Source organism: Hordeum vulgare, chromosome 2H, assembly GCF_904849725.1.
Source record: "Hordeum vulgare subsp. vulgare chromosome 2H, MorexV3_pseudomolecules_assembly, whole genome shotgun sequence".
Taxonomy (NCBI): domain Eukaryota; kingdom Viridiplantae; phylum Streptophyta; class Magnoliopsida; order Poales; family Poaceae; genus Hordeum; species Hordeum vulgare.
The window spans coordinates 177,310,734-177,332,449 of NC_058519.1; the positions used below are offsets into that span (position 1 = coordinate 177,310,734).

The 21,716-nt window shown below is 47.7% G+C and overlaps 1 protein-coding gene across 1 annotated transcript; it reads left to right on the plus strand.

Moving 5' to 3' along the window:
• Nucleotides 1–1,001: 1,001 nt before the first annotated feature.
• On the plus strand, nucleotides 1,002–4,375 carry LOC123429874 (protein ALP1-like). Its single transcript, XM_045113851.1, has 3 exons — nucleotides 1,002–1,433; nucleotides 2,974–3,745; nucleotides 3,821–4,375. Exons 1-3 carry the CDS (start codon nucleotides 1,242–1,244, stop codon nucleotides 4,303–4,305), a joined length of 1,449 nt encoding a protein of 482 aa, XP_044969786.1. The 5' UTR covers nucleotides 1,002–1,241; the 3' UTR covers nucleotides 4,306–4,375.
• The last annotated feature ends 17,341 nt before the right edge of the window (nucleotides 4,376–21,716 follow it).

Below are 21,716 nucleotides of genomic sequence, written 5' to 3' on the forward strand. Positions count from 1 at the left end.
AAACTCTTTCTCTCACCATTGCATCGCTCGCATTGCATTTGAATATCAGTCAGACTCTATCGTTTTAAGCATTGAATTGAATCATGTCAGGCAGGATCTCAGCATGCTTTCCTTCTGTCGCTTACTTGGTAGTACTACTTAGGCCCTGTTTGGTTTCAATAAGTCAGGTGACTTATAAGTCTGACTTATAAGTCACGCTTGTTTGGTTGTCATCTGACTTATAAGTCACCTTTCTATGTAAAAGTAGGTGACTTATAAGATTTAAGGCCCTGTTTGGTTACAAATAAGTCACCAACTTATAAGTTAAAAAGTGCAAAAAGTGACTTATTTTGCCAAAAGGGCCTAACTTATAAGTCACCCCAACTTATAAGTCATAAGTTGCTATACCCCAACTTAAAACTTATAAGTCACTTACTTTTTGATGGGTCCCACCACTTTTTCAGCCGTGCCCACCGCCCCATCCCACCCGTGCCCACCGCCCCATCCGCTCCCCACCGCGCAGCGCGCCTCGCCGCCGCTCCCACCGCGCAGCGCGCCTCGCCGCCGCCGCGCAGCGCGCCTCGCCGCCGCTCCCACCCACCGCGCAGCGCGCCTCGCCCATCCCTCCCCACCGCGCACCGCTGCTGCCCTCGCCGCCGCTGAGCTCCATCGCGAGCTCGCTCGGCTCGCCCAGGCCAGAAGCGCGAGCTCCGCCTCGCCCAACGCCCGGATCGGCTCGCCTCCGCCTGGATCGGCTCGCCTCCTCCGCTCGCCGCCCGGTCTCCACCATGGCCGGCAGGAGCTTCGCCGCCCTTTTCCAGGATTCCCAAGGGGCCGACGAGGAAGAGGACCTGTTTGGTGACGGCTCCCAGGTAGGCAACTACTCCCCACCGATTCGTGCGGCTGCTGCTCCGTTTCGTGCTCCGGCGGCTGGAGGCTTCTCTCCGCGCGTGGGTTGCCTGGGCGCGGCGATTGGAGGCCTGGGCGCGGCGGCGACTGGAGGCCTGGGCGCGGCGGCGACTGGAGGTCTGGGCGCGTCGACTGGAGGCCTAGGTGCGGCCCCGACCTTCCTCGATCCGCCAGCGCCGGGGGGACTGGACCTGAACTCCGAGGCGGCGGCACTGTCGGAGTATCAACATGTTCTGCAGCCCCAGGAGGCCCCTCCCCGTCGACGCAGTGGCAAGCATGTGGTGGCCACGGCTGGACGCGGTCGAGGTGCGGGCCGAGGCGCAGGTGGCCGACGAACCTCATCTAGCGCCGGCATGCCTCCTCGTCCAGCAAGGTCAGGGGCTGGTCGCGGTGGTGGTGTAGTCAAGCGCGGCAGGTCCCTGACCAATGCCGCAAGCGCTCAGACTGGAGGCCACATTGACCTGGACGACGATGAGGAAGGCTTCTACTGTACCAACTTCAACATGCTCCAGAACTCCGACGAGGAAGAAGACGACTCGGATGAGGTAACATTTGCAGTGCTCATGTGTTTCACAATTGCAAAGTATCACATGGTATCGTTTTGTAATCGAGTTGCAATGCATGACAGCGTGGCTTTGATAATGCTAAATGGAATGAACCAAGGCTAGAACTCTTTTTAAAATTAGTCATTCGCGAGATTAGTGACGGGAACCGCCCAAACAATCAAATGGCTCCTGTTGGGTGGAAGAACATATGCAGAGATTTTCGTAGATCTTGTGGACAGAAGTATAACGTGAAGGCTATGAAGAATAGGTATACCCAAGCAAAGGTCTTGGCAACTTTCTGGAAAGAGGTGCTGGTGAAGTCCAGTGGACTAGGCCGAGGTCCAAATGGTGAAATCCTGGCAAGCGAGTCATGGTGGCAAGCTAATACCAAGGGGAGAACCGAGTGCTACAGAGTATTCAAGGATCGAGTACCCCCCTATCTAGATGATTTGATGCTGATCTTCGATAATGTGACAGTGGATGGAGCATCTGCATTTTGTCCAGGATTTGATGAGGAAGACAACCAGCCAAGCAATGGTGTTGCAGCAGATCTTTGTGATGGGACTCGAGAAGACGACACATGCAGTCCCATGGGCAGTGCCAACAAGAGGGCTAGCAGTAGCAGCAAGAGGGCGAGCAGCATTGGATATACAGGAGAGAGCCCTTCCAAGAAAACCAAGAGTCCTATGGTTAAAGCTCTTAGGGGGCTGGTGAATGAAATCAAGATTGACAGGGAGGAAGGGAAGAAAAAGGAGGACAATTATGCCAAGAGGGAGGAGGCTCGGTCCAGGGCAATGGTAAATGCACAAGCACAGATCATGGTGCAAAAACGCCAAGCAATTCAAGAAGAGATGGATCAGTGTGTAGCTCTTGCTAAAGAGTGTGGGGTAGCTGAAGCATCTGTGGAAATGTGGGTGGCTTCGGAGTTGTTCATGGATGCTAACAAGAGGGCCTTTTTCAGAGCTATGCAGACTCTTGAAGCAAGGCTTGCGTGGATCCAGATGCACTGCGAGCAGAGAGGAATTGTGATCAAGAAGTAGACTTGAATCATGTTATGCCGTGTTATGTGAAGTGTATGCCGTGTTATGCCGTGTTATGTGAACTTGAATCATGTTATGCCGTGTTATGTGAACTTGAATCATGTTATGCCGTGTTATTTCTGGAGTATTTATAATTCTGTTTTTGTAATTCTGGAGTATTTATAATTCTGTTTTTGTAATTCTGGAGTATTTATAATTCTGTTTTTGTAATTCTGGAGTATTTATAATTCTGTTTTTGTAATTCTGGAGTATTTATAATTCTGTTTTTGTAATTCTGGAGTATTTATAATTCTGTTTTTGTAATTCTGGAGTATTTATAATTCTGTTTTTGCATTTTTGGAGTATTTATAATTCTGTTTTTATAATTCTGGAGTAAATATGTGAAGTGTATGCCGTGTTATAATTATGTGAAGTAGACTGTAGCAGTAGACTATAGTAGTAATGCTTCTGGAATATATTTTTGAAGCATTTTTTGTAACTTGATTCATATATTTTTGTAGCAATGGATGGCTGCCACCATGGATCAGTGGGCAGAGGAGGACGAAGAAGAGGAGGAACAAGAAGCTGCAGCAACAGAGAGGAGGAAGAACATAATATTCGGCGCTGCACAAATCATTGGTACGTACCACCTTGAGAACATGGGAAATAAAAATATGTATCGCCAACCTAAAGAAACTGGATATGAGTGGGTCATGAGGACATTACAACATAGGACACAATGTTTCAACATGTTTAGAATGGATAGAGAGGTGTTTGACAGCCTACACAATTTGCTAGTAGAGTCATATGGATTGAAGTCTACTAGGAGGATGACATCTGTGGAATCTTTAGCCATGTTCTTATGGAAGGTTGGTGCTCCCCAATCTATGCGGCAGGCTGAAAATCGTTTTGTTCGATCAATGGAGACACTTCATAGGAAGTTTGATAAAGTCTTGGAATGTTTGGTTAAGTTGGCAGGAGACATAATTCATCCACTAGATCCACAGTTTAGGACACCTCATCCAAGAGTTCAAAATCCAATGTTTGCTCCGTTCTTCGACAATTGCATTGGAGCCATTGATGGAACACATATAGAGGTGGTTGTGCCAAAGACAGACCTCATCACACACATGAACCGAAAATCAACTACTACTCAGAATGTGCTAGCAATTTGTGATTTTGACTTGAGATTCACCTTCGTCGTTACTGGGTGGCCTGGGTCAGTTCATGACATGAGGGTGTTCAAGCCAGCACTAGACAAATTTGGCAGCCACTTCCCACATCCTCCCCAAGGTACATTTAGATTGCGGTACACATTTCTTTGATCAGCCCGATGATTGATGTTTATCTAACAGTTTAACATTGTAGGGAAGTTTTATGTGGTGGACTCGGGATTCTCTAACCAACCTGGTTATCTTGCACCGTACAAAGGAACGAAGTACCATTTTCAAGAGTACAATCAAGGTCCACCGCCAAGAGGTAAAAAACAAACATTTAATCATAGACATTCCCAAATTCGCAATGCAATAGAGCGATGCTTTGGAGTACTGAAGAACAAGTGGAGGATTTTGTTGCACATGCCCTCTTATCCACCACCAAAGCAAAGTAAAATTATTTCATCATGCATGGCTTTACACAATTTCATTAGAGAGAGTAAATTGGAGGATAGAGATTTTGGAGAGTGTGATGATGATGAGGAGTTCATTCCAATGGTGGATGAGCCTAGTCGCCTACGACGCCGACGCCAACGACGAAGCCGTGCAACTCAATCTCAGGGGCAAAACTCGCGTGATGATCATAACATGAACGTTTTTCGTGATTGGATAGCGGAAGGACTGCATAGTAGGCAGTAATTGGTATTTGTTCTAGTGTCGAACAATGTAATTTGTATTTGTATGCATATTTGAAATGGATTTGTATTTGTATTTGTACACATATTTGAAATGGATTTGTATTTGTATTTGTATTTGTGCGCATATTTGAAATGGATTTGTAAAATGAAATGGCGGAAATAGAAGAATGGCGGAAAAAAAAACAGAATGAAAAGGTGTGGTCAGGTGACTTATAAGTCAGGTGACAACCAAACAGGGGTGACTTATAAGTCACTGGTTTTAAGTCACCTGACTTATAAGTCACCTGACTTATTGGAACCAAACAGGGTCTAAGTTAGGGTGAAGCAACTTATGACTTATAAGTTGGGGTGACTTATAAGTTGAGTCTGTTTGGTAAAATAAGTCACTTTTTGCACCTTTCAACTTATAAGTTGATGACTTATTTGAAACCAAACAGGGCCTTACTGTCGTTTCTGTTCTCAATGTAGGTTCTATTCATTGGAGATCCAGCAGAGAGAAGGAGTTTGAGGACGCTGGAGATCAAATGCTCGCCTAAATGTCGGGTCTGTCAGATTGAGTATGACAAGTGTTAGTCGACTCAAGTCCATTGTTCTGGTCTAGGTCTAGTCTTGCTAAGGAGTAGCGTGTTACAGTCAGTTAGTCATTTCTCCCTCCGCCGGGGAATTTTAGTGCTAACTAAATCTGAGACACTTATTTTGAGACGAAGGGAGAGTCCTTATGTAGGTTTTTTTTCCAATATCAATAAAGAGTATTCGATGATTTGCACGATGGCTTGTACTATCGTGCAATTCATGTGTACAGAAATTATTTAGCCCAAATCATATTGCAGTGTTCTTGTCTATCTATTCTGTTACAGTCAGCTATACATTAGCACTGTATAAGATCGTCAAGGTTTCAAAGATCAATAAAGATTATACTTTTTGCTGGAATTGAAATCTTTGATATATGCAGATCGATCACTGACCTGGATGGACAATTTGCGCTAATATTACAGTATTTCCCTGTGTTCTTCTTTCATAACATAATAAGTCTTGAAGGTAACGAAAGGAATGTTCTCACTCTAGTGCCTAGGACCAAGCGACATACACCTTCTGAGCAGGAAACAATAACATATACTGTATAATCCTGATGCACAATCGATTCACAATAATGCATCCTACACACATACCTGTATTGACAACTGCTGTGATGACCATGAGAATGTGGCCAGATAAATAACCCAACACTTCATACAACAAGATCACACGAATCACTTTGAGTTCTGGATTTGAATGGCTGCTCTGCCTAGTGACTATGACTCTAGTTAATGTGACACGAAAAGAAGACAACAAATCAGACAACTGACAAGAATTCTCCACTAAAAAATGTACATGTGCAAACATTAGCTGATTATATGTGCAAACATGTGCAAATACAAGAGCAGTTGGTAAAACTTTTGAGAAGGACACTTGTCAAATTGTACATAAATAACAGGACTACGCTGTAGTTATATATTAATATTAACTGAAACTGAGAAATGCATAGTCACTAGAATCATGTGTTTATCATCGTAGCTATGCAGTAAAATTGGGAATAAATAGGCCAGAGAGATCATGGTAAACACCAAAAATTGATTCACAAAATTAGAAAAATAAAGTTGATAGCTTAATAATAAAGATAGTCAAGAGACAGTAATCAGTGATTTGCAAAAAATAGAAAGTAATCAGTGTGTCCTGCATTCACGAACAGAGAAGCAAACACACCCGTGTAATTGCTCTAATTGATAGTGAGGGCTAAATATCTTTGAAGCACAAGTTCTTGGCAGTTCACCACTTTGATTGGTTCTGATACGATTCGGAGTAATGATTCAGACTCTAAGTTGCAGCCATACCAGTTAAGTTGATTTATTTCAAAATCAGGAAAAATTACAGATGAGTGACCTTATATCTATCAAGAAAAGTGGACAAGATAAGTCATGCTTGACTGGATTTTAACTTATATTCCTTCTCTATTAAATTAACCATAAAACGCTCCTCCATAATACTCCCACCGTCCCATAATATAAGAGCGTTTTTGACACTTCACTAGTGTCAAAAACACTCTTTTATTATGGGACGGAGGGAGTAGTTAGTTATTGTCATCTTGTTGGAGCCAAGACAATACAGAATCTACCAAGGAAAAGCAATCACATCCAAGGAAGAACCGAAGAAGAAGAAGACATGAAACTTTGTTTGTTTGCTAGGTTCAGCTGTGTGCCTACATCCGCAGGAGCCGAAATTCAGGGGCTCTGCCCAGATATATTTCTTATATGAACCTGAGTATAGTAAATTCAGGGGCTCTACCGAAATTCATGGTTGTTCGAGTTACGTCACACAATCGCATACGTAAAAGGATATAAACCTGAGTATAGTACATTTACACAATTACTGCTTCCCAGATTAGGCAATCCCTTTATCTTTGCATATATTTGTCACAAACAAAAGATTTAGTGATTTCTACAATTCCACTTGGTCTTTGAATGGTGGATGGATAGTACTCAATGATCTATGGTGTGGAAGACACTTTCTTTACTTGTCTGAATAATTAAGATGGCAAGCAAATACTATCGCTCCTGATTTAAGTTAGGTTTCCCGGGAGCTCAGGAGAACTAAACACAACCCTTTAAAACAAGACATGCCTTCTACGGAGTACAATAATGAACTATCAAGCACCAAACAATTTATGTGATAACTATGCAGGTAGGAAGATAACTAGAATGCAACAGAGTGCTTACCACTTCATATTGTCTGGGACGACAACGATGGTGGGAAGTTGGTATATATGTGTGCGCGTAGGATGTGATGCTTCAACCTGCAGATGCTCTCAAGCTGCAATGTCTTGACGTCCAATGAGAAACATTCCGTGCCTGACATCTCTAACGATGATGAACTTGCGGAGTCATCTTCAGATCTTAGTAGTAGCAAATACCTCTCTGTTGCACCTCTCAGGTAATACCGGTACCCGGATTCCAATGGGATCGTCTTCTCCATCAGCCACTGGTTGAAACTCTGACCTTCGTTTCCCATGATGGTATAATAGAGTTCAAATGTGCCATCTGCATCGTGTTCACGGAGACCAAACATCCCAGGTCTGCCTTCACCTGCATCCACAATGGCTATCGGCGGCCTTCGCCAGCCAGGTCATTCTTTCCAAATTTCTCTATTAAACCTCACTGTATAAAACAAATCTATTTCTATACCTTCTTGAAATTAATAGCATGTTCTGAATTTTCTGTGTTTTGTTATCTAGAGGCAAGATTCTCCGCCTATGACACATAGAGAGCAGCCAGATCTCCATTGGTAAGGTCACCGGTGGCGAACACGTAGGAATCATCCCTTGGGCTTCTAGCAAGAGTTGCAGCCTCAAAAAGGGACATGTCTCCCTCAATGAGGATTGCAAGTTCTCCTTTGGAGAAGAGGGCAAATTCATCTGCGAGATCGCCCACTATCTTAGGATCCTCTTCTCCAATGAATACTTCATTTGGATGTCCAAAAATTAATCATCCACGTGGTGAGTTGGCTTCGTTTTTATCTTTTGCAATTACACTTGTATGTAGTTACAACTTTAAAATGTTCTCGTGAGTTGACTTATTCTTTTTGTTTGCCAATTAATAGTCCGCAAGACACGAAGAGTAACATCTGCTATTTGGAGGGGTTTCGAACCAATTTATCGTCATAACATACTTGTCAAAGCTCAGTGCAAGCACTATCATGAAGTTTCTCAAGCTGGACGAGATGTTGGCACAAGTGGTGTAAAAAGGCACTTGGCTACTTACAGAAAAGGTCAGGTTTACACCTCATCGTTAAGAAGATGAAGTCCTTGGTTCCATCTCATGATGCCTCTGTGCTTAAGCAATGGAACTTTGATCAAGAAACATCTAGAGATTTGCTTGCTAGAATGATAGTACTGCATGAGTTGCCTTTCTCAATTGTTGAGTACAATGGCTTTAGAGACTTCGTGAAAAGTTTGAATCCCTTGTCTCACATGGTTTCTAGAAATAATATTAAATAGGAGTGCATGAAACACTATAATATTGAGAAGTCATTGTTCTTTGAAGATTTGAAGAAATACATTGGTAGAGTTTCTTTACCCAAAAAGGCTTTCTCCCCGCTTTATATATGAAGCAACCATCAAGAACATCCCAGTACAGACGCATGCCACCACAACACATGCACATACCCAAGGCAAGATACATAGGTGTTGAGCGTAGCAACACCACTGATGACCCACAAGTATAGGGGATCAATCGTAGTCCTTTCAACAAGTAAGAGTGTCGAACCGAACGAGGAGTGGAAAGAAATGACAAGCGATTTTCAGCAAGGTAATTTCTGCAAACACTGAAATAGCGGTTACAAGTTCTTTGATAGCGAGATAACTGTAACAAGTGACAAGTAGCAATAGTAACAATAGGCGCACCAAGGTATCCCAATCCTTTTGTGGCAAAGGACAGGAAGGAACAGTTTCTTATAATAGGCAAAGTGTTCTTGAGGGCACATGGGAATTTCATCTAGTCACTTTCGTCATGTTGGTATAATTCGCGTTCGGTACTTTGATAATTTGATATGTGGGTGGACCGGTGCTTGGGTGTTGTTCTTACTTGAACAAGCCCTCCACTTATGATTAAACCTCTCACAATCATCCACAACTACGAGAAAAGTATTAGAAAGAAATTCTAACCATAGCATTAAACATAGCGATCCAAATCAGCCCCTTACAGAGTAGCGCATAAACTCAGGTTTAAGTTTCTGTCACTCTCGCAACCCACCATCTAATTACTACTCCACAATGCATTCTTTTAGGCCAAAGATGGTGAAGTGTTATGTAGTCGAAGTTCATATAACACCACTAAGGGAATCATAACATTCATATCATCAAAATACCGAACGAATATCAACTTCACATGACTACTTGCAACATGAATTCTCCAGTGGCCTCAAGAACAAAAGTAACTACTCACAAGCAATAAACATACTCATGATCAGAGAGGTATTAAATAGCATATTGGATCTGAACATATGATCTTCCACCAAATAAACCATAAATCATCAACTACAAGATGTAATCAACACTACTAGTTACACCCCACGTACAAATCCGAGGTTCCGGTACAAGATTGAGGACAATAGATGAACTAGGGTTTTGAGAGGAAATGGTGTTGATGAATATGTTTATGAAGATTGTCCTCCTCAAGATGAGAGGGTTGGTAGTGATGACGATGGCTTCGATTTCCCCCTCCGGGAGGGAAGTTCCTTCGATGGAATCGCTCCGCCGGAGAGCAAAAGTGCCCCTGCCCAGGTTCCACCTCGAGACGGTAGCGCTTCGTCTCGAAAGTCATCTCCTTATTTTTTTTAGGTTAAAAAAGAATTTATACCAAAAGATGGTCGCGAGAGGTGGGCTAGAGGGCCCACTAACCACCAGGTCGTGCCAGCCAGCCCTAGTGCCTAGTTAGCGCCTGGTATGCCCCCTCTAGTTCTTATTTCCTCTTGTATTTTTCATTTATTCTAAAATAAATCTTCGTAAAGTTTTAGCCCATTTTGAGATGTGCAGAATAGATATCTTTGACGTAGTTTTTTCAGGTAGAGAATTCCATCTGATGGCATTGTCCCTCTTGATGTAAACCTTGCATATTATGAGAGAAAAGGCATTATAATTACTCCACAAAATGATATAATGCATAAAACACTACAAATAACAGTAAAAAACATGATGCAAAATGGACGTATGAACCACTCCTAGCACTACAAGAGCAAGCGGGGTACTCAACCGTGAACACGCCACCGCAAAGAGATGAAGCCGCATACGACGAACCGTGGGCTCCAATGCAGCTCCTTCGGGAAAGTTACGACACCGGAGCGCTGCCACCGCCTGATCCGAGGATTAGAGTTTCCCATGGAGCAACACGACGAGCAATGAGAGTCGCAACGATGCCTTCAACAAGGGAAGGAGCTTCACCGCCTCTGGCCCATCCGAAGATGAACAGGTTTTCACCCCTGCCAATACTTACCACCACCGAACGCCACACCACGTCTACCACGCCGCCCACACGACCATGGTCACCGGGCAACACTGAGCCACAATAAGCCGGTCAAAACTTGCCTTAATCGACCCGTTCTACCGTAAGGGTTGCGAGACAAACTCGCTCCTGCTGCACCGGGCGCGAGATGAGCTTGGTCCTGTTGCACCACGCGCGAGACGAGCTTGGTCTTGCTACCCCGGACGTGAGACAAGACATGGACCGCAGCTCAGAGAGGCCCAGCTCTCCGGCTCACATAGCAAGCACATGATGAGAGGGTCGAGCAAGGGTTTATACGGCCCGCACCACCACCACCCACCTCCACCAGCTAGGACCATGGCAAAGGTGACCGGATGTAGATCTTGCCGTCGCCACCCCACATCGCCCGTGAAGCAGCTCCCCATCCCCATCCCGATCAAGATCGGAGACGAGGTGAACCACCTCCATCGGCGAGGCCCGCCACCATAGCTCCGCCCGGCACACGACCCATGCTTAGCCGCCGCCCAAACTGCGTCGGAGAGCCGCCACGCTGCAGCGCTGCATCTGTGATATCCTCAACTGTTGCTACAGTAACCTCTGTAATTAAATTGCAGTAAACCTATGCAAAGGATGCCACGTCACCGTGTTTCCTATCACTGATCTCGAGTTAGTTCAAAACAGTTCAGATTTAAATTTAAAATTAAAGTCAAACAAGAATTTTTTTTGAATCCAAAAATAAAAATATCAGATGAGTTACAAATATTCCCTAATAATTTATAAAGTTCAATCGGGCATTTTTGGAATTATTTAAAACCCCTAAATAATTAAAACAGAAACTATTAAAAAAATAACAAAAAAAGGAGAAACAACCAAAAGGGCGCGACCCAACTGGGCCAAATGGCCCAGCCGGCCAACCCACAACCCTCTCTATTCGGGGGGGGGGTATAACCCCCCCGTGAAAACCTAGCGCTCGATCCCCCCATCCCGCTTCCCCTGGCCCCGTCGCCCCGTCTCCCCTCGCTCCCGTTCCCCTGCCACCGAGCCTCTCCCTCCCTCGTTCCTGCTCCCGTCGCCTCCTCCCCCAGCGACCGCGTCGGCCCTCCCCATCCCATCGCGCCGCCGCCGCCCCACCGCGCCTACCTCCATGAGCACCCCCTCTCCTCGCTCGCCCCACCTCTTTCCTCGTCGCCCCCACCCACCGAGGGCCACCCCGCCGCTTGCCGACCCAGCGACCGGCTCGCCTCGTCGCACGAGCATCACCCCAGCACAATGGCCCCCCTCGCAACCTGCGCCTCCCACCACCCCCCTCGAGCTCCTCCTCCAGCCTCCTCCAGCCGACCTCGCCACGGCCTCCCCGTCGTCGCCCTCCATCGCCAGCCTCCAGCCACCACCGGCCGACCCCGACGCCGGCTTCCCACCTCCAAACTCCGTCGCCCAGCCTCCTCCAGCGCCGAATCCGCCCTGCCCCGGGCCAGCCCTGTGCCGGCCTGCGCCGGATCCGCCATGCCGGTGCCCTCCGACGTCCCTACCGACCTCCTACTACCTCGCCGGACTGCTCCATCGGAGCTTCCTTGACGCCGACGCCGACCTCCACCGAGCCCCCCTCGAGCCCACGTTGGACACCTACAGGGCTCGGTGAGAACACCCCCTTCCTTCTTCCCCCGTTCCGGTTCCGTTCCGATGCCCCGCACCGCGGCCTTGGGCGATCTCCATCACGCCCTTCGGGCCCTTCCTGTTGGTCCAGGAGGAGTTGCCTCCTGTGATTCTGTTTTGAGAGAGAGGAAAGAACAAATAAAATGAAAATAAAAAAGGGGAAACAAACAGTGTATGTATGCAAGTTTTACGTATGTATGTATGTATTTGAGTATGTTTGCATGTATGTAGGTAAATATGTATATGTGTGTGTGTGGTGAGGCCGATGGGCCATTGCCATGTGGGGCCAACCCCCCCCCCCCCCACTCTCACTGACACGGAGGCCCCACACAACCTTCTGTTAAAAATACTAATAATAATATAAAAATAATGTTTAATGAATAATTTAAACAATTAAATAATTAACTAGTGAATTAATTAATTAATGAATTTATTAGTTAATATATGGCTAAGAGTAATTAGAATAATTAAGTAAATCTGTTAATTAGATAATTAAATTATCCTAACAATGTATAACACATGGGTCCCTCCCACTAATTAAACTGATTAATATTTAGTTAAATCTAATTAAATATGTGTCCATGACATGCAGGACCCACTGGTTAGTTTGACCAGTCCACCCCTGTTGACTGATGATGTCATGCTGACACCACTGCGATGTCATATTTAGTTATTTAATATAATAAATCTGTTAATTATAAATAGTTAATAAAAATATAAAAATTAATATATAATAGAGCGTAGCTCAGATGAAAATATTTTCAACATGAAAGTTGATTAGCAGAACGAGACGAACCCGGATACGTTATCCGTTCGTGTGTCACGCGTCCCTAGCATAGCAAGCATGGAAATTTTCCATCGTTTTCGTGTGGACGGTAGTAGCCAGAGACCCGGGAAATATCGTCAGATATTGTCCCGATCCGTCCATGACGTGTAGTACTGCGTTAGCCCATGCCTAGAGCTGTGTGTTGCCATGTCTTGCTTCGTGTTGCACCTGTTGCAGTTATTTATTGTTTCTTCCCCCTCTTCTCTCTGGTAGACCGGTGCGCTAACGCTGCTGCCGGGTACGGCTACGCCTATGATGACCAACCCTTCGCCGTAGAGCAACAAGGCAAGCAAACCCCCCTTGATCATTCCTATATCGCCTTTTCTTTCTCCCTCATGCTTGCATTAGAATTTTGCTACTATTGTAGTTAGCTCCTATAGCTGATGCATAGCCAGGTTTTGATGAACTGCTACTTTTAGTACTGCACCTTAAAACTGTTTAGTATAGGTGGAGCAGCCATCCCCTCTGACCCCTTAGTCCAGTTGCCCCGCTTAATTGTCGAGTCCCGATCCCTGATCGACGAGCCAAGTACCGGCACAACACTTACACCCCCTTAGTTGTGCAGCGCTACATAACTACTATCGGGTACCGAGGGTGACACCTCACGAAGTACTCAGGATGATACCTATGTAGTCTAGCTAGTCGGTCGTGGTTATCGAGGGTGATTCCTCCTTCACCACTCTCGACGATGTCTGTGTCGTGCAACCCCTCAAGTGTGGGACCCTCGAGGGTGATTCCTCTAAGTCCACCTTGACGGATACATCGTTCGGAATCCAACAAGGGTGATACCTCGGATTCCCCCTGATGTTACAACCACACATTTACTTGACCATGCTACTGGGATCTTTGATGAATAGATGTTAGGCGGGTGGATTCCCGCGTGGATGTGTCAATGACTTAATTAAAATGGTAATGAATTTGGGTATTTGACCTGGGTTGGTCGGAAGGCCTTATTACGCACTAACTGTCTACGTGGGAAGAATTATGGGTACTCGACGTCGTGGTATCAGCCGAAGCTTTTCAGACGTCAGCAATGGAGTGACGCGCGCCCGAGTGGTCCCGAGATGCATCACGCTTGTAGTAAGGGGTGCTAGGACTGACGTCGGCCGCTCGCGCATCATGCAGGAGCGCGGAGGGCAAGCGGGCCCACGACCCCTTTGTGCTTAGGAGTTAGACCGGTTGGCTGGCCTCTGTGTTGAGCTTAGGTGGGGCTACGACATGTCGATATTCCGGGGTCGGGCACGACCTAGAAAAGTGTGTCCGACCAGAGTGTTATCGAGCGTGACGGGGAATATGTTGTGCACCCGTGCAGGGAAGAAATGAACTATTCGGATAGCCGTGTCCACGGTTATAGGACGAATTGGAGTTGTGCCCTGATCTTATACAACTACAATTGTTACTTAACTGGAATGTTTGCCCTCGGATTGCTTCCTCGCAGGGAGTTGAGGAAGGATCTCTGGGCGTGACCTCATATTAATATTGCTGCAACAATATGACTATTATTTGTGTTACTTGTTCTACTCTCGTCTATTACTGCAAGACCCCCTGAAGATGCTAGTCTTCGATAGGACTAGGCCTTCTCTCTCTATTCTTGCGTTGCTGCAGTTAGTCCACATATAAAACCCCTTCTTTGATATTGATGCATACTTAGCATAGTTCTGATGTAAGACTTGCGAGTACTTTGGATGAGTATTCACCGTTGCTTTGCTCCCCCTTTGCCCCCTTGATCCGCTGCTGCGACCAGATGATGGAGCCTAGGAGATGGAGTATCCCACCGACAAACGACTGCTACCCCGATGGTGCCTACTACTACGTGGAGGCCGCTGAAGACCAGGAGTAGTTAGGAGGTTCCCAGGCAGGAGGCCTCGCCTCGTCCGATTGTGTATCTTTTGTGCTAGCCTTCTCTAAGGCATCCCATGGTTAATGTCTGTACTCAGATATTGTTGCTTCCGCTGACTCGTGTGTTTATCGAGCTTCCGTATTCTAGCCCTCGAGGCCCATGCCTTGTAATATGAAGCTTGTATGTTTTATTTGAGTCTTTAGTTGTGTTGTGATACCTTCCCATGAGTCCTTGAGATGGATCGTACGCAGTTGCGTGTATGATTAGCGTACGATTAAATCGAGGGCGTCACAGCATTCCATCATGGTGACCTTGTTCCGCACTAGATCCATCGCGCAAGGAGCCGAGAGAGACCCGTGGCTGCCGACGACGTCTAGGATTTGCTCGGCCGCATCTTGTGGCAGCGGCGAGGGAGGGGTGTGGGGAGGAGAAGGCTCCTAGCGATGGCGGTGCAATCGCCTTCCCCATAACACGCGGGGCGACGTGGTAGGGGAGTATTTTTTTCTCCACAGATATCCAGGGAGTTCATTTCACATGATTACTTAATGGTACAATTTCTTTAAAAGTGGCATGTGGACATCTCATGGGACTTTGTCCTATCTATGCATCACTTGTCATTTAATCAAGAACAAGTGGATTTTTTATGGTGGAGACTCCACATAAAGGAGTAACAATGTTTAGTATTTTATTAAAGAGTGTGCAAGATTGTAATATTGAGAACAAACTCTTTAGTATGACATTAGATAATGCATCTGTTAATGGTACAATGGTCAATCATTTAAGGAAAAATCTAAACAACAAGCATATGTTGACTATTAATGGTCAATTACTTCATATCCGTTGTGCATGCCATGTGATAAATCTGATTGTCCAAGATGGGTTGACAACAACGAAAGGTCTGATAGATGATATAAGAGAGAGTGAGAACTACGTTATGAGTTCTCCGTGTCAGTTGGACATGTTCAAAGAAGTAGTTGGGCAAGTTGGGATTTCTTGCAAACTCCCCTTTGCTGATGTGCCAACATGTTTGAACTCCACCTATATTATGTTGGAGTCAGCGCTCCCATTTATTGAAAAAGGCTTTCGACCTCGCTTTATATATAAAACAACGATCCACAACAACCCAATACAAATGCATGCCAACATAACACACGCACACACCCAAGGCATGATACATAGGTGCTGATCGCAACAATCACCCCAAGCACTACAAGAGCAACCGAGGACTCATACAGGAACACACCACCACGAAGAGATAGAGCCGCAAACAATGAACATGGGCTCCAATGTCGCGCCTCCGGAAAAGAAACGACACTCGAGAGCTGCCACCGCCTGATCCGAGGATCAGAGTCCCCCTTGGAGCAGTACGACGGGTGATGGGAGCCGCGATGACGCCTTCAAGAAGGGAACGAGCTTCACCGCTGCCGGTCCGTCCGAAGATAGAGCATGTTTTCACCTCATCCAACACTCACCGCCCCCGATCGCCACACCCCGGCTGCCACACCGCCCGCACGGCAATGGCCACCGGGCAGCACCAAGCCACGAGCTCTTCCCATGAGCATCGCCCAACCACCTACAAGGTGGCCACCCTCACATCCAAGAGCTAGACACCACCTCACCGGAGAACCGCCATTACCCCAACCAAAGAGACAAGCGGAAAAGAGCCGCCTTTTCCACCCAGCATCGAGACCCAAAGGCCGGCCAAAGCAGGCCTCTATTGACTCGTCCTACAACACCGGGCACGAGATGAGAGCGGTCCTGCGACACCGTGTGCGAGACGAGGTCGGTCCTGCTGCACCGTGCGCAAGACGAGCTCGGTCCTACTGTTGACAGCCCGAGACTGATGCTCCAGAAGATTCCTCTTTTATTTCGTTCTTGTCGTGTAGTTCGTTTGTCTGTCGCATTCATCATCGCATCATTCGCATCATCAGTATTGCCTCGGCACTCTGTTTTCGCCAGTTTTCAAAAACTTGCATTCGTTGTTTGTTGCCGGTTCTCTCTGTCTTCATCGTTGACCGTTTTGAGACCAACCACACATGCATGCGCCCGCGGCATCGTTAAAATATTTGTTTTTAAAAGTGTCCGGAAAACATTCTTGGATTGAGTTGAAACTTGGCGTGTGGTCTTATTTTAGTATAGGTAGGCCGCCTGCGAATTTTTGTCGTAATCGGAGTCCGTCTGGTACCCGAACGGTCGACCGTAGCGGCACCGTATTCAGTTTTATCGACGGACATTTTTCGGTGTTTTAAATTGCGTTGCCGCGCCGCACCACTTCCCTCTCATCTTAGCCAACACCCCTCTACATGACCTAACCTAGCCCACCTATCCCTAGGACATTTCCGGAGCGTCCCATCGAGATCGGAGGGTTCGAAAACACCCGAAGTAGCTAACCCCTTTGTCTATAAATAGACAACCTTCCCTTCCTGTTTTGGATAGCCAGCCCAGCCTCAAAATCCGTGCCGCCCTTCAAACCCTAGCAACCTCCTCTCTCCCACCTCGCCTCAGACCCGCCCGGGCCCGGATCGGGCCCTCCCGGCTCATCTAGCGCAGCCGCCGCCGGCTCCTCGCGGAGCTTCTGCAGGCCCGACCCGCAACAGCGTGCAGCGCCTGGTTGCCCCGCCCTCGCGCCGAAGCCGTGACCGTCACCCCGCCGCCGACTACCCTAGCTCGCTGCCGGTTGCGTCGGCTCTGCCCAGGTCGTCCCGCGCCGCCCTCTCCCTGCCCTCGTCTCCCTCTCTCATGTTACTTCTCCCACTCTTCCTCATGTCTAGGACCATGGCAGGTGACCACCGGAGCTTCGCGCCGCTGCTTGACGCCTGGAATAGGTCCCTAACGCCCGGATCCGTCAAGATCCGTGTCCGGAACCCGTCGAATCACGCCATCACATTGTTCCTTCGTTGGAGTTGGTGCGCTGCCGCCATGGTTGTCCCGTGCGAGCACACGGGCTGCTCGACCCCGTGCCATTGGCTGCTCGCTCCCGTGGGCTGGAGCCAGCGTCGAGTGGGCCGCCTCCAAGCACGCAATCCAGTCGCCCCGCCTCGTCGAGGCCGCCTCTCCACCGCATGGGCCAGGCCCGCAAAGGTGAGCCCTCGGGCCCTCCTATGTTACGCCCCGGGCGGGATTTAGTTATCCAACGCCCTATCCCTGTTTCGGCCCATGTTAGTAGATTAGTCCCGCTAGTTATTTTCTTTTAGGTTTGCGAATATATTTAATTTCAGGAAATAGGATAATTTCAAATGTGTGTAGCTTTTAAACCGTGCATCGGATCGCGACGTATTATATATGTAATGTGTGTAGTTTTTCGCGTAAAATAATATTTTGAACCTTGCATGCATGTTTGGAGTGATTTGACCGTCATTTGCCTAGAATAGCGTGATGTCCTAATCGGTTATTTGTTGCATAGTTATTTTTGTGCGTGTCCGGATTGTTCAAATACCATAGATAAAATGTTCATGTTGTTCGGGACCCTTTGCCATCTATTTTAGATTAGTTGTTTGCATTTTTTTCATGTAGGTTCCATCGCTTGTTTGCTATGTCGTGTTTAGGACATAATCTCGCATATATGTGTGGGGCTAGTTTATTTTTTGAACCCCACATATTATATATGTTTTCGGGGTAGAAAAATTCATAGAATTTAACTGTGCATTTAGTTTTGTCTTTCGAGTAAGTTAGTGTGCGTGATATTTTGCCATGTTGCCCTCTTGTTTATTTTGTGGGATTTATTCCGTGCGTGATATGCATGAGGTGTGAATTAGAGATATGGCCTTGGATATGTAGGCTTGCCCCTGGTATTTTTGGTTGCCTTAGAATCCATGTTTAGGTGTTGTTTGCTTGTTCTCAATATGCTAGAAAATAGTGTTGATTTGGAGATGCTGAAATATTTCTAAGTTTGAAATCTGTTATATTTTTTTGTTGTCTTGCCATGAGTTTTGCTAGTGATCTACAACTCCTTTGAGGTTGGTGAAATGGAGTTATTTATAGTCCTTCAAATTCTCTAGCATGCTGTAGATTTTCATGCCATTTGGTGCCCTGTAGCATATAGTTTTGCTGTTGTCAATATGCCTTCAGATCGAAAACTGCACTGTCAAAAACTGATATTTTCACTAAGTCTAAAACTTGTGTGAAATGCCATTTTGTGAGTTCTTTTCCTAGTGATCCATGCTTCCATGCTAGTTGTTTTTAGTAGGGTGTTGAATTGCATCTTTCCCTCTACTATCTCATGCCTTGTTTGAGCATTTTAGATTTATGTAGCTTGTTGTTTTGGGGTGTAGAAAATGCCTTGTTGCTGTTTTGGGCAGATTGTGACTATTTCTTGTGTAGCTTGTAGTTGTTGAACCGTTGCTCCGTTTTGATCGTGTCCTATATGTGTCGGTGAATACTCACAACATATGCCATAGGTAGGCTAAAGTCGGTGAGAACCAAAGTGGCAACGGAGGGCGCTGGGGACGAGGTCGGTACAAGCATGGGACGCACGATGTACCCAGGTTCAGAGCTCTCCGTAGAGATAATACCCCTAGTCCTGCCGGAGTGTATGATGTATATGGATGGGATTACAAGGTTGCTAGTGGGATGCAGAGACTCGGGTCACGGATGTATATGAACCAGAGTGTACATCCGTAGGGATGCAGAGACTCCATAGTACAGCCGGCAGTTCTTCGATCCAGCAGCCAGCTGACCTGACAAGTGGTGCCACCAGTCTTGGCTTGATGCCGACCAGGATTAGGCCGTTGGCCCTCTCCACCTGGCCATTGGACTAGGGATGTGCCACTGACGCCAAGTCGAGCCGGATGCCCACCTTGGAGCAGTAGAGCGCCAGAGCGCCCTTGGTGAAGGTGGTGCCGTCGTCGGTGATGATGCTGTGGGGGACGCCATATCGAACAGAGATGTTCGTGATAAACTTGACAGCCGTGGGGCCATCAAGCTTCTTGATGGGCCTAGCCTCGATCCACTTGGTAAATTTGTCGACTGCCACCAAGTGGTGAGTCATGCCACCGCGAGCCGTCTTGAAAGGCCCCACCATGTCCAACCCCCAGACGGCAAAAGGCCATGACAAGGGGATGGTTATGAGGGCCGAAGGCGACATGTGGCTCTGTGTGCCAAAGAATTGGTAGCCCTCGCATTTGTTGACCATGTCCATGGCCTCCTCGAGGGCCGTGGGCCAGTAGAATCTGTGGCGGAACGCCTTGGCCACCAGGGTTCTAGAAGCGGCATGATGCCCGCACTCCCCCTGGTGAATGTCTCCGAGGATCTCCTGCCCTTTTTCTGATTCGACGCAGCACTGGAACACGCCAGTCACGCTACGCCGAACCAGCTCGCGATTGATGATGGCGTAGGCTACAGATCTGCGCTGGATCTGTCTCGCCTCCGCCTCGTCTTGAGGAAGTTCGCCGTGATGGAGGAAGGCCAGGATGGCCTGAGCCCATGATGGAGCCAACACAAGGGCTATCTCCGACGCGACCTGACTGTCAGGGGCTTCTGCAGCCCCCGCGCTTGATGAAGCAGTAGTCATGGGCTCGAGACAAGGTGTCTCTAATGCCACCGTGGCGGCTGGCTCGCTGTCTACCACCGTGATGTCCACCCACAGGGTGTTGAGACGACAGGATTCGAGGCAGGGCGGAGTCGGATTTGTTGTTGTAGCCAACGAAGTAATGTAGCCGGCGAAGTGGTTGTAGCTGGTGCCGCAATTGGAGTCGGCAGAGCCAGTGTAGCCGACACAGGAACTGTAGCCGGTGTAGCTGGTGGAGTCGACGGCGCTTGCACCGAAGAATCTGTCGGTGCCGCATTTGGAGTCGGTAGAGCCAGCGTAGCCGGCACAGGAGCTGTAGCCGGTGTAGCTGGTGGAGCCGATGGCGCTTGCACCAAAGAATCAGCCGACACGAAGATTGATGCCAACTCTGGAGACGGCCTGATAGACGACTTGTGGAGCTGCTCGAGGGAGACGCCGGCTGGGATAGCCCGTCTCATGGAACCAATCTTGGCCAGTGTATCGGCCGCCTCGTTGTCCGCCCTTGGAACGTGGTGGAACTCGCAACCCTTGAAGGGGCCACTGAGCTGATGGATGAGGAAGCGGTAGCTTGCCATGTTGGCGTCCCTGGCGTCCCATTCGCCAGAAACTTGCTACACCAGGAGGTCTGAGTCGCCAAAGCAGATGAGCTACCGGATGCCAATCTCCTTGGCGAGCCGAAGGCCATGAGCGTGTGCTTCGTACTCGGCGACGTTGTTGGAGGCAGCGAAGTGGATCTAGAGAGCATACTTGAGCTGGTCTCCTTTCAGAGACGTCAAGACAATGTCGGCTCCCATACCAGTCCGCATCTTCGAGCCGTCGAAATGCATCCGCCAATGCATGCAGTCTGGAGGTGGTGTCTCAAGCTGGGTTTCGGCCCAACGACCAGGAAGTCTGCCACCACATGAGATTTGATGGCGGTGCGAGGCTCGTAGTGGATATCGTGATCCGCCATGGCGATGGACCGCTTGGCGATTATGCCCATTGCATCACGGTTGCCCATGATTTCTGAAAGTGGAGCAGTGCTCACCATGGTGATAGCATGCTCTTGGAAGTATTGCTTCAACTTCGTTGCAGCAAGGTAAACACCATAACACATTTTTTGGTAGTGGGGATAGTTCTGCTTGGAGGCGGACAAGACCTCGCTGAGGTAGTAGACAGGGCGCTGCACTAACAGTACCTTTCCCTCCTCCTTGCGTTGAACTACCAGCACTACATTAACCACGCGAGTGGTCGCTGCAATGTATATGAGTATGGGCTCCCTTTCAGCCGGTGCTGCCAATATTGGCAGGCTCGAGATGACCCTCTTGAGGTCGCGGAAGGCTTCGTCCGCCTGGTCTTTCCACTCGAATTTTGTTGTCTTCTTCATGAGCTGGCAGAGTGGAAGGGCCTTCTCGCTGAGCCGGCTGACGAACCGACTAAGGGACGTCAGGCAGCCGGCGAACTTCTGGACGTCTAGGATTCGAGCTGGCTTCACCATCCGCTCGATGGTGTTGATCTTCTTGGGGTTTGCCTCGATGCCACGAGCGGACACGAAGAACCCCAAGAGCTTGCCACCTGGAACCCTGAAGACGCACTT

Excerpts from the sequence above, each read along its gene's own strand:
- LOC123429874 (XM_045113851.1), top strand. The coding sequence starts at position 1,242 with ATGCCTCCTCGTCCAGCAAGGTCAGGGGCTGGTCGCGGTGGTGGTGTA. Across the intron at positions 1,434-2,973 it reads AAGAAGACGACTCGGATGAG|CAATGGATGGCTGCCACCAT; the intron begins GTAACATTTGCA and ends ATATTTTTGTAG. Across the intron at positions 3,746-3,820 it reads CTTCCCACATCCTCCCCAAG|GGAAGTTTTATGTGGTGGAC; the intron begins GTACATTTAGAT and ends TTAACATTGTAG.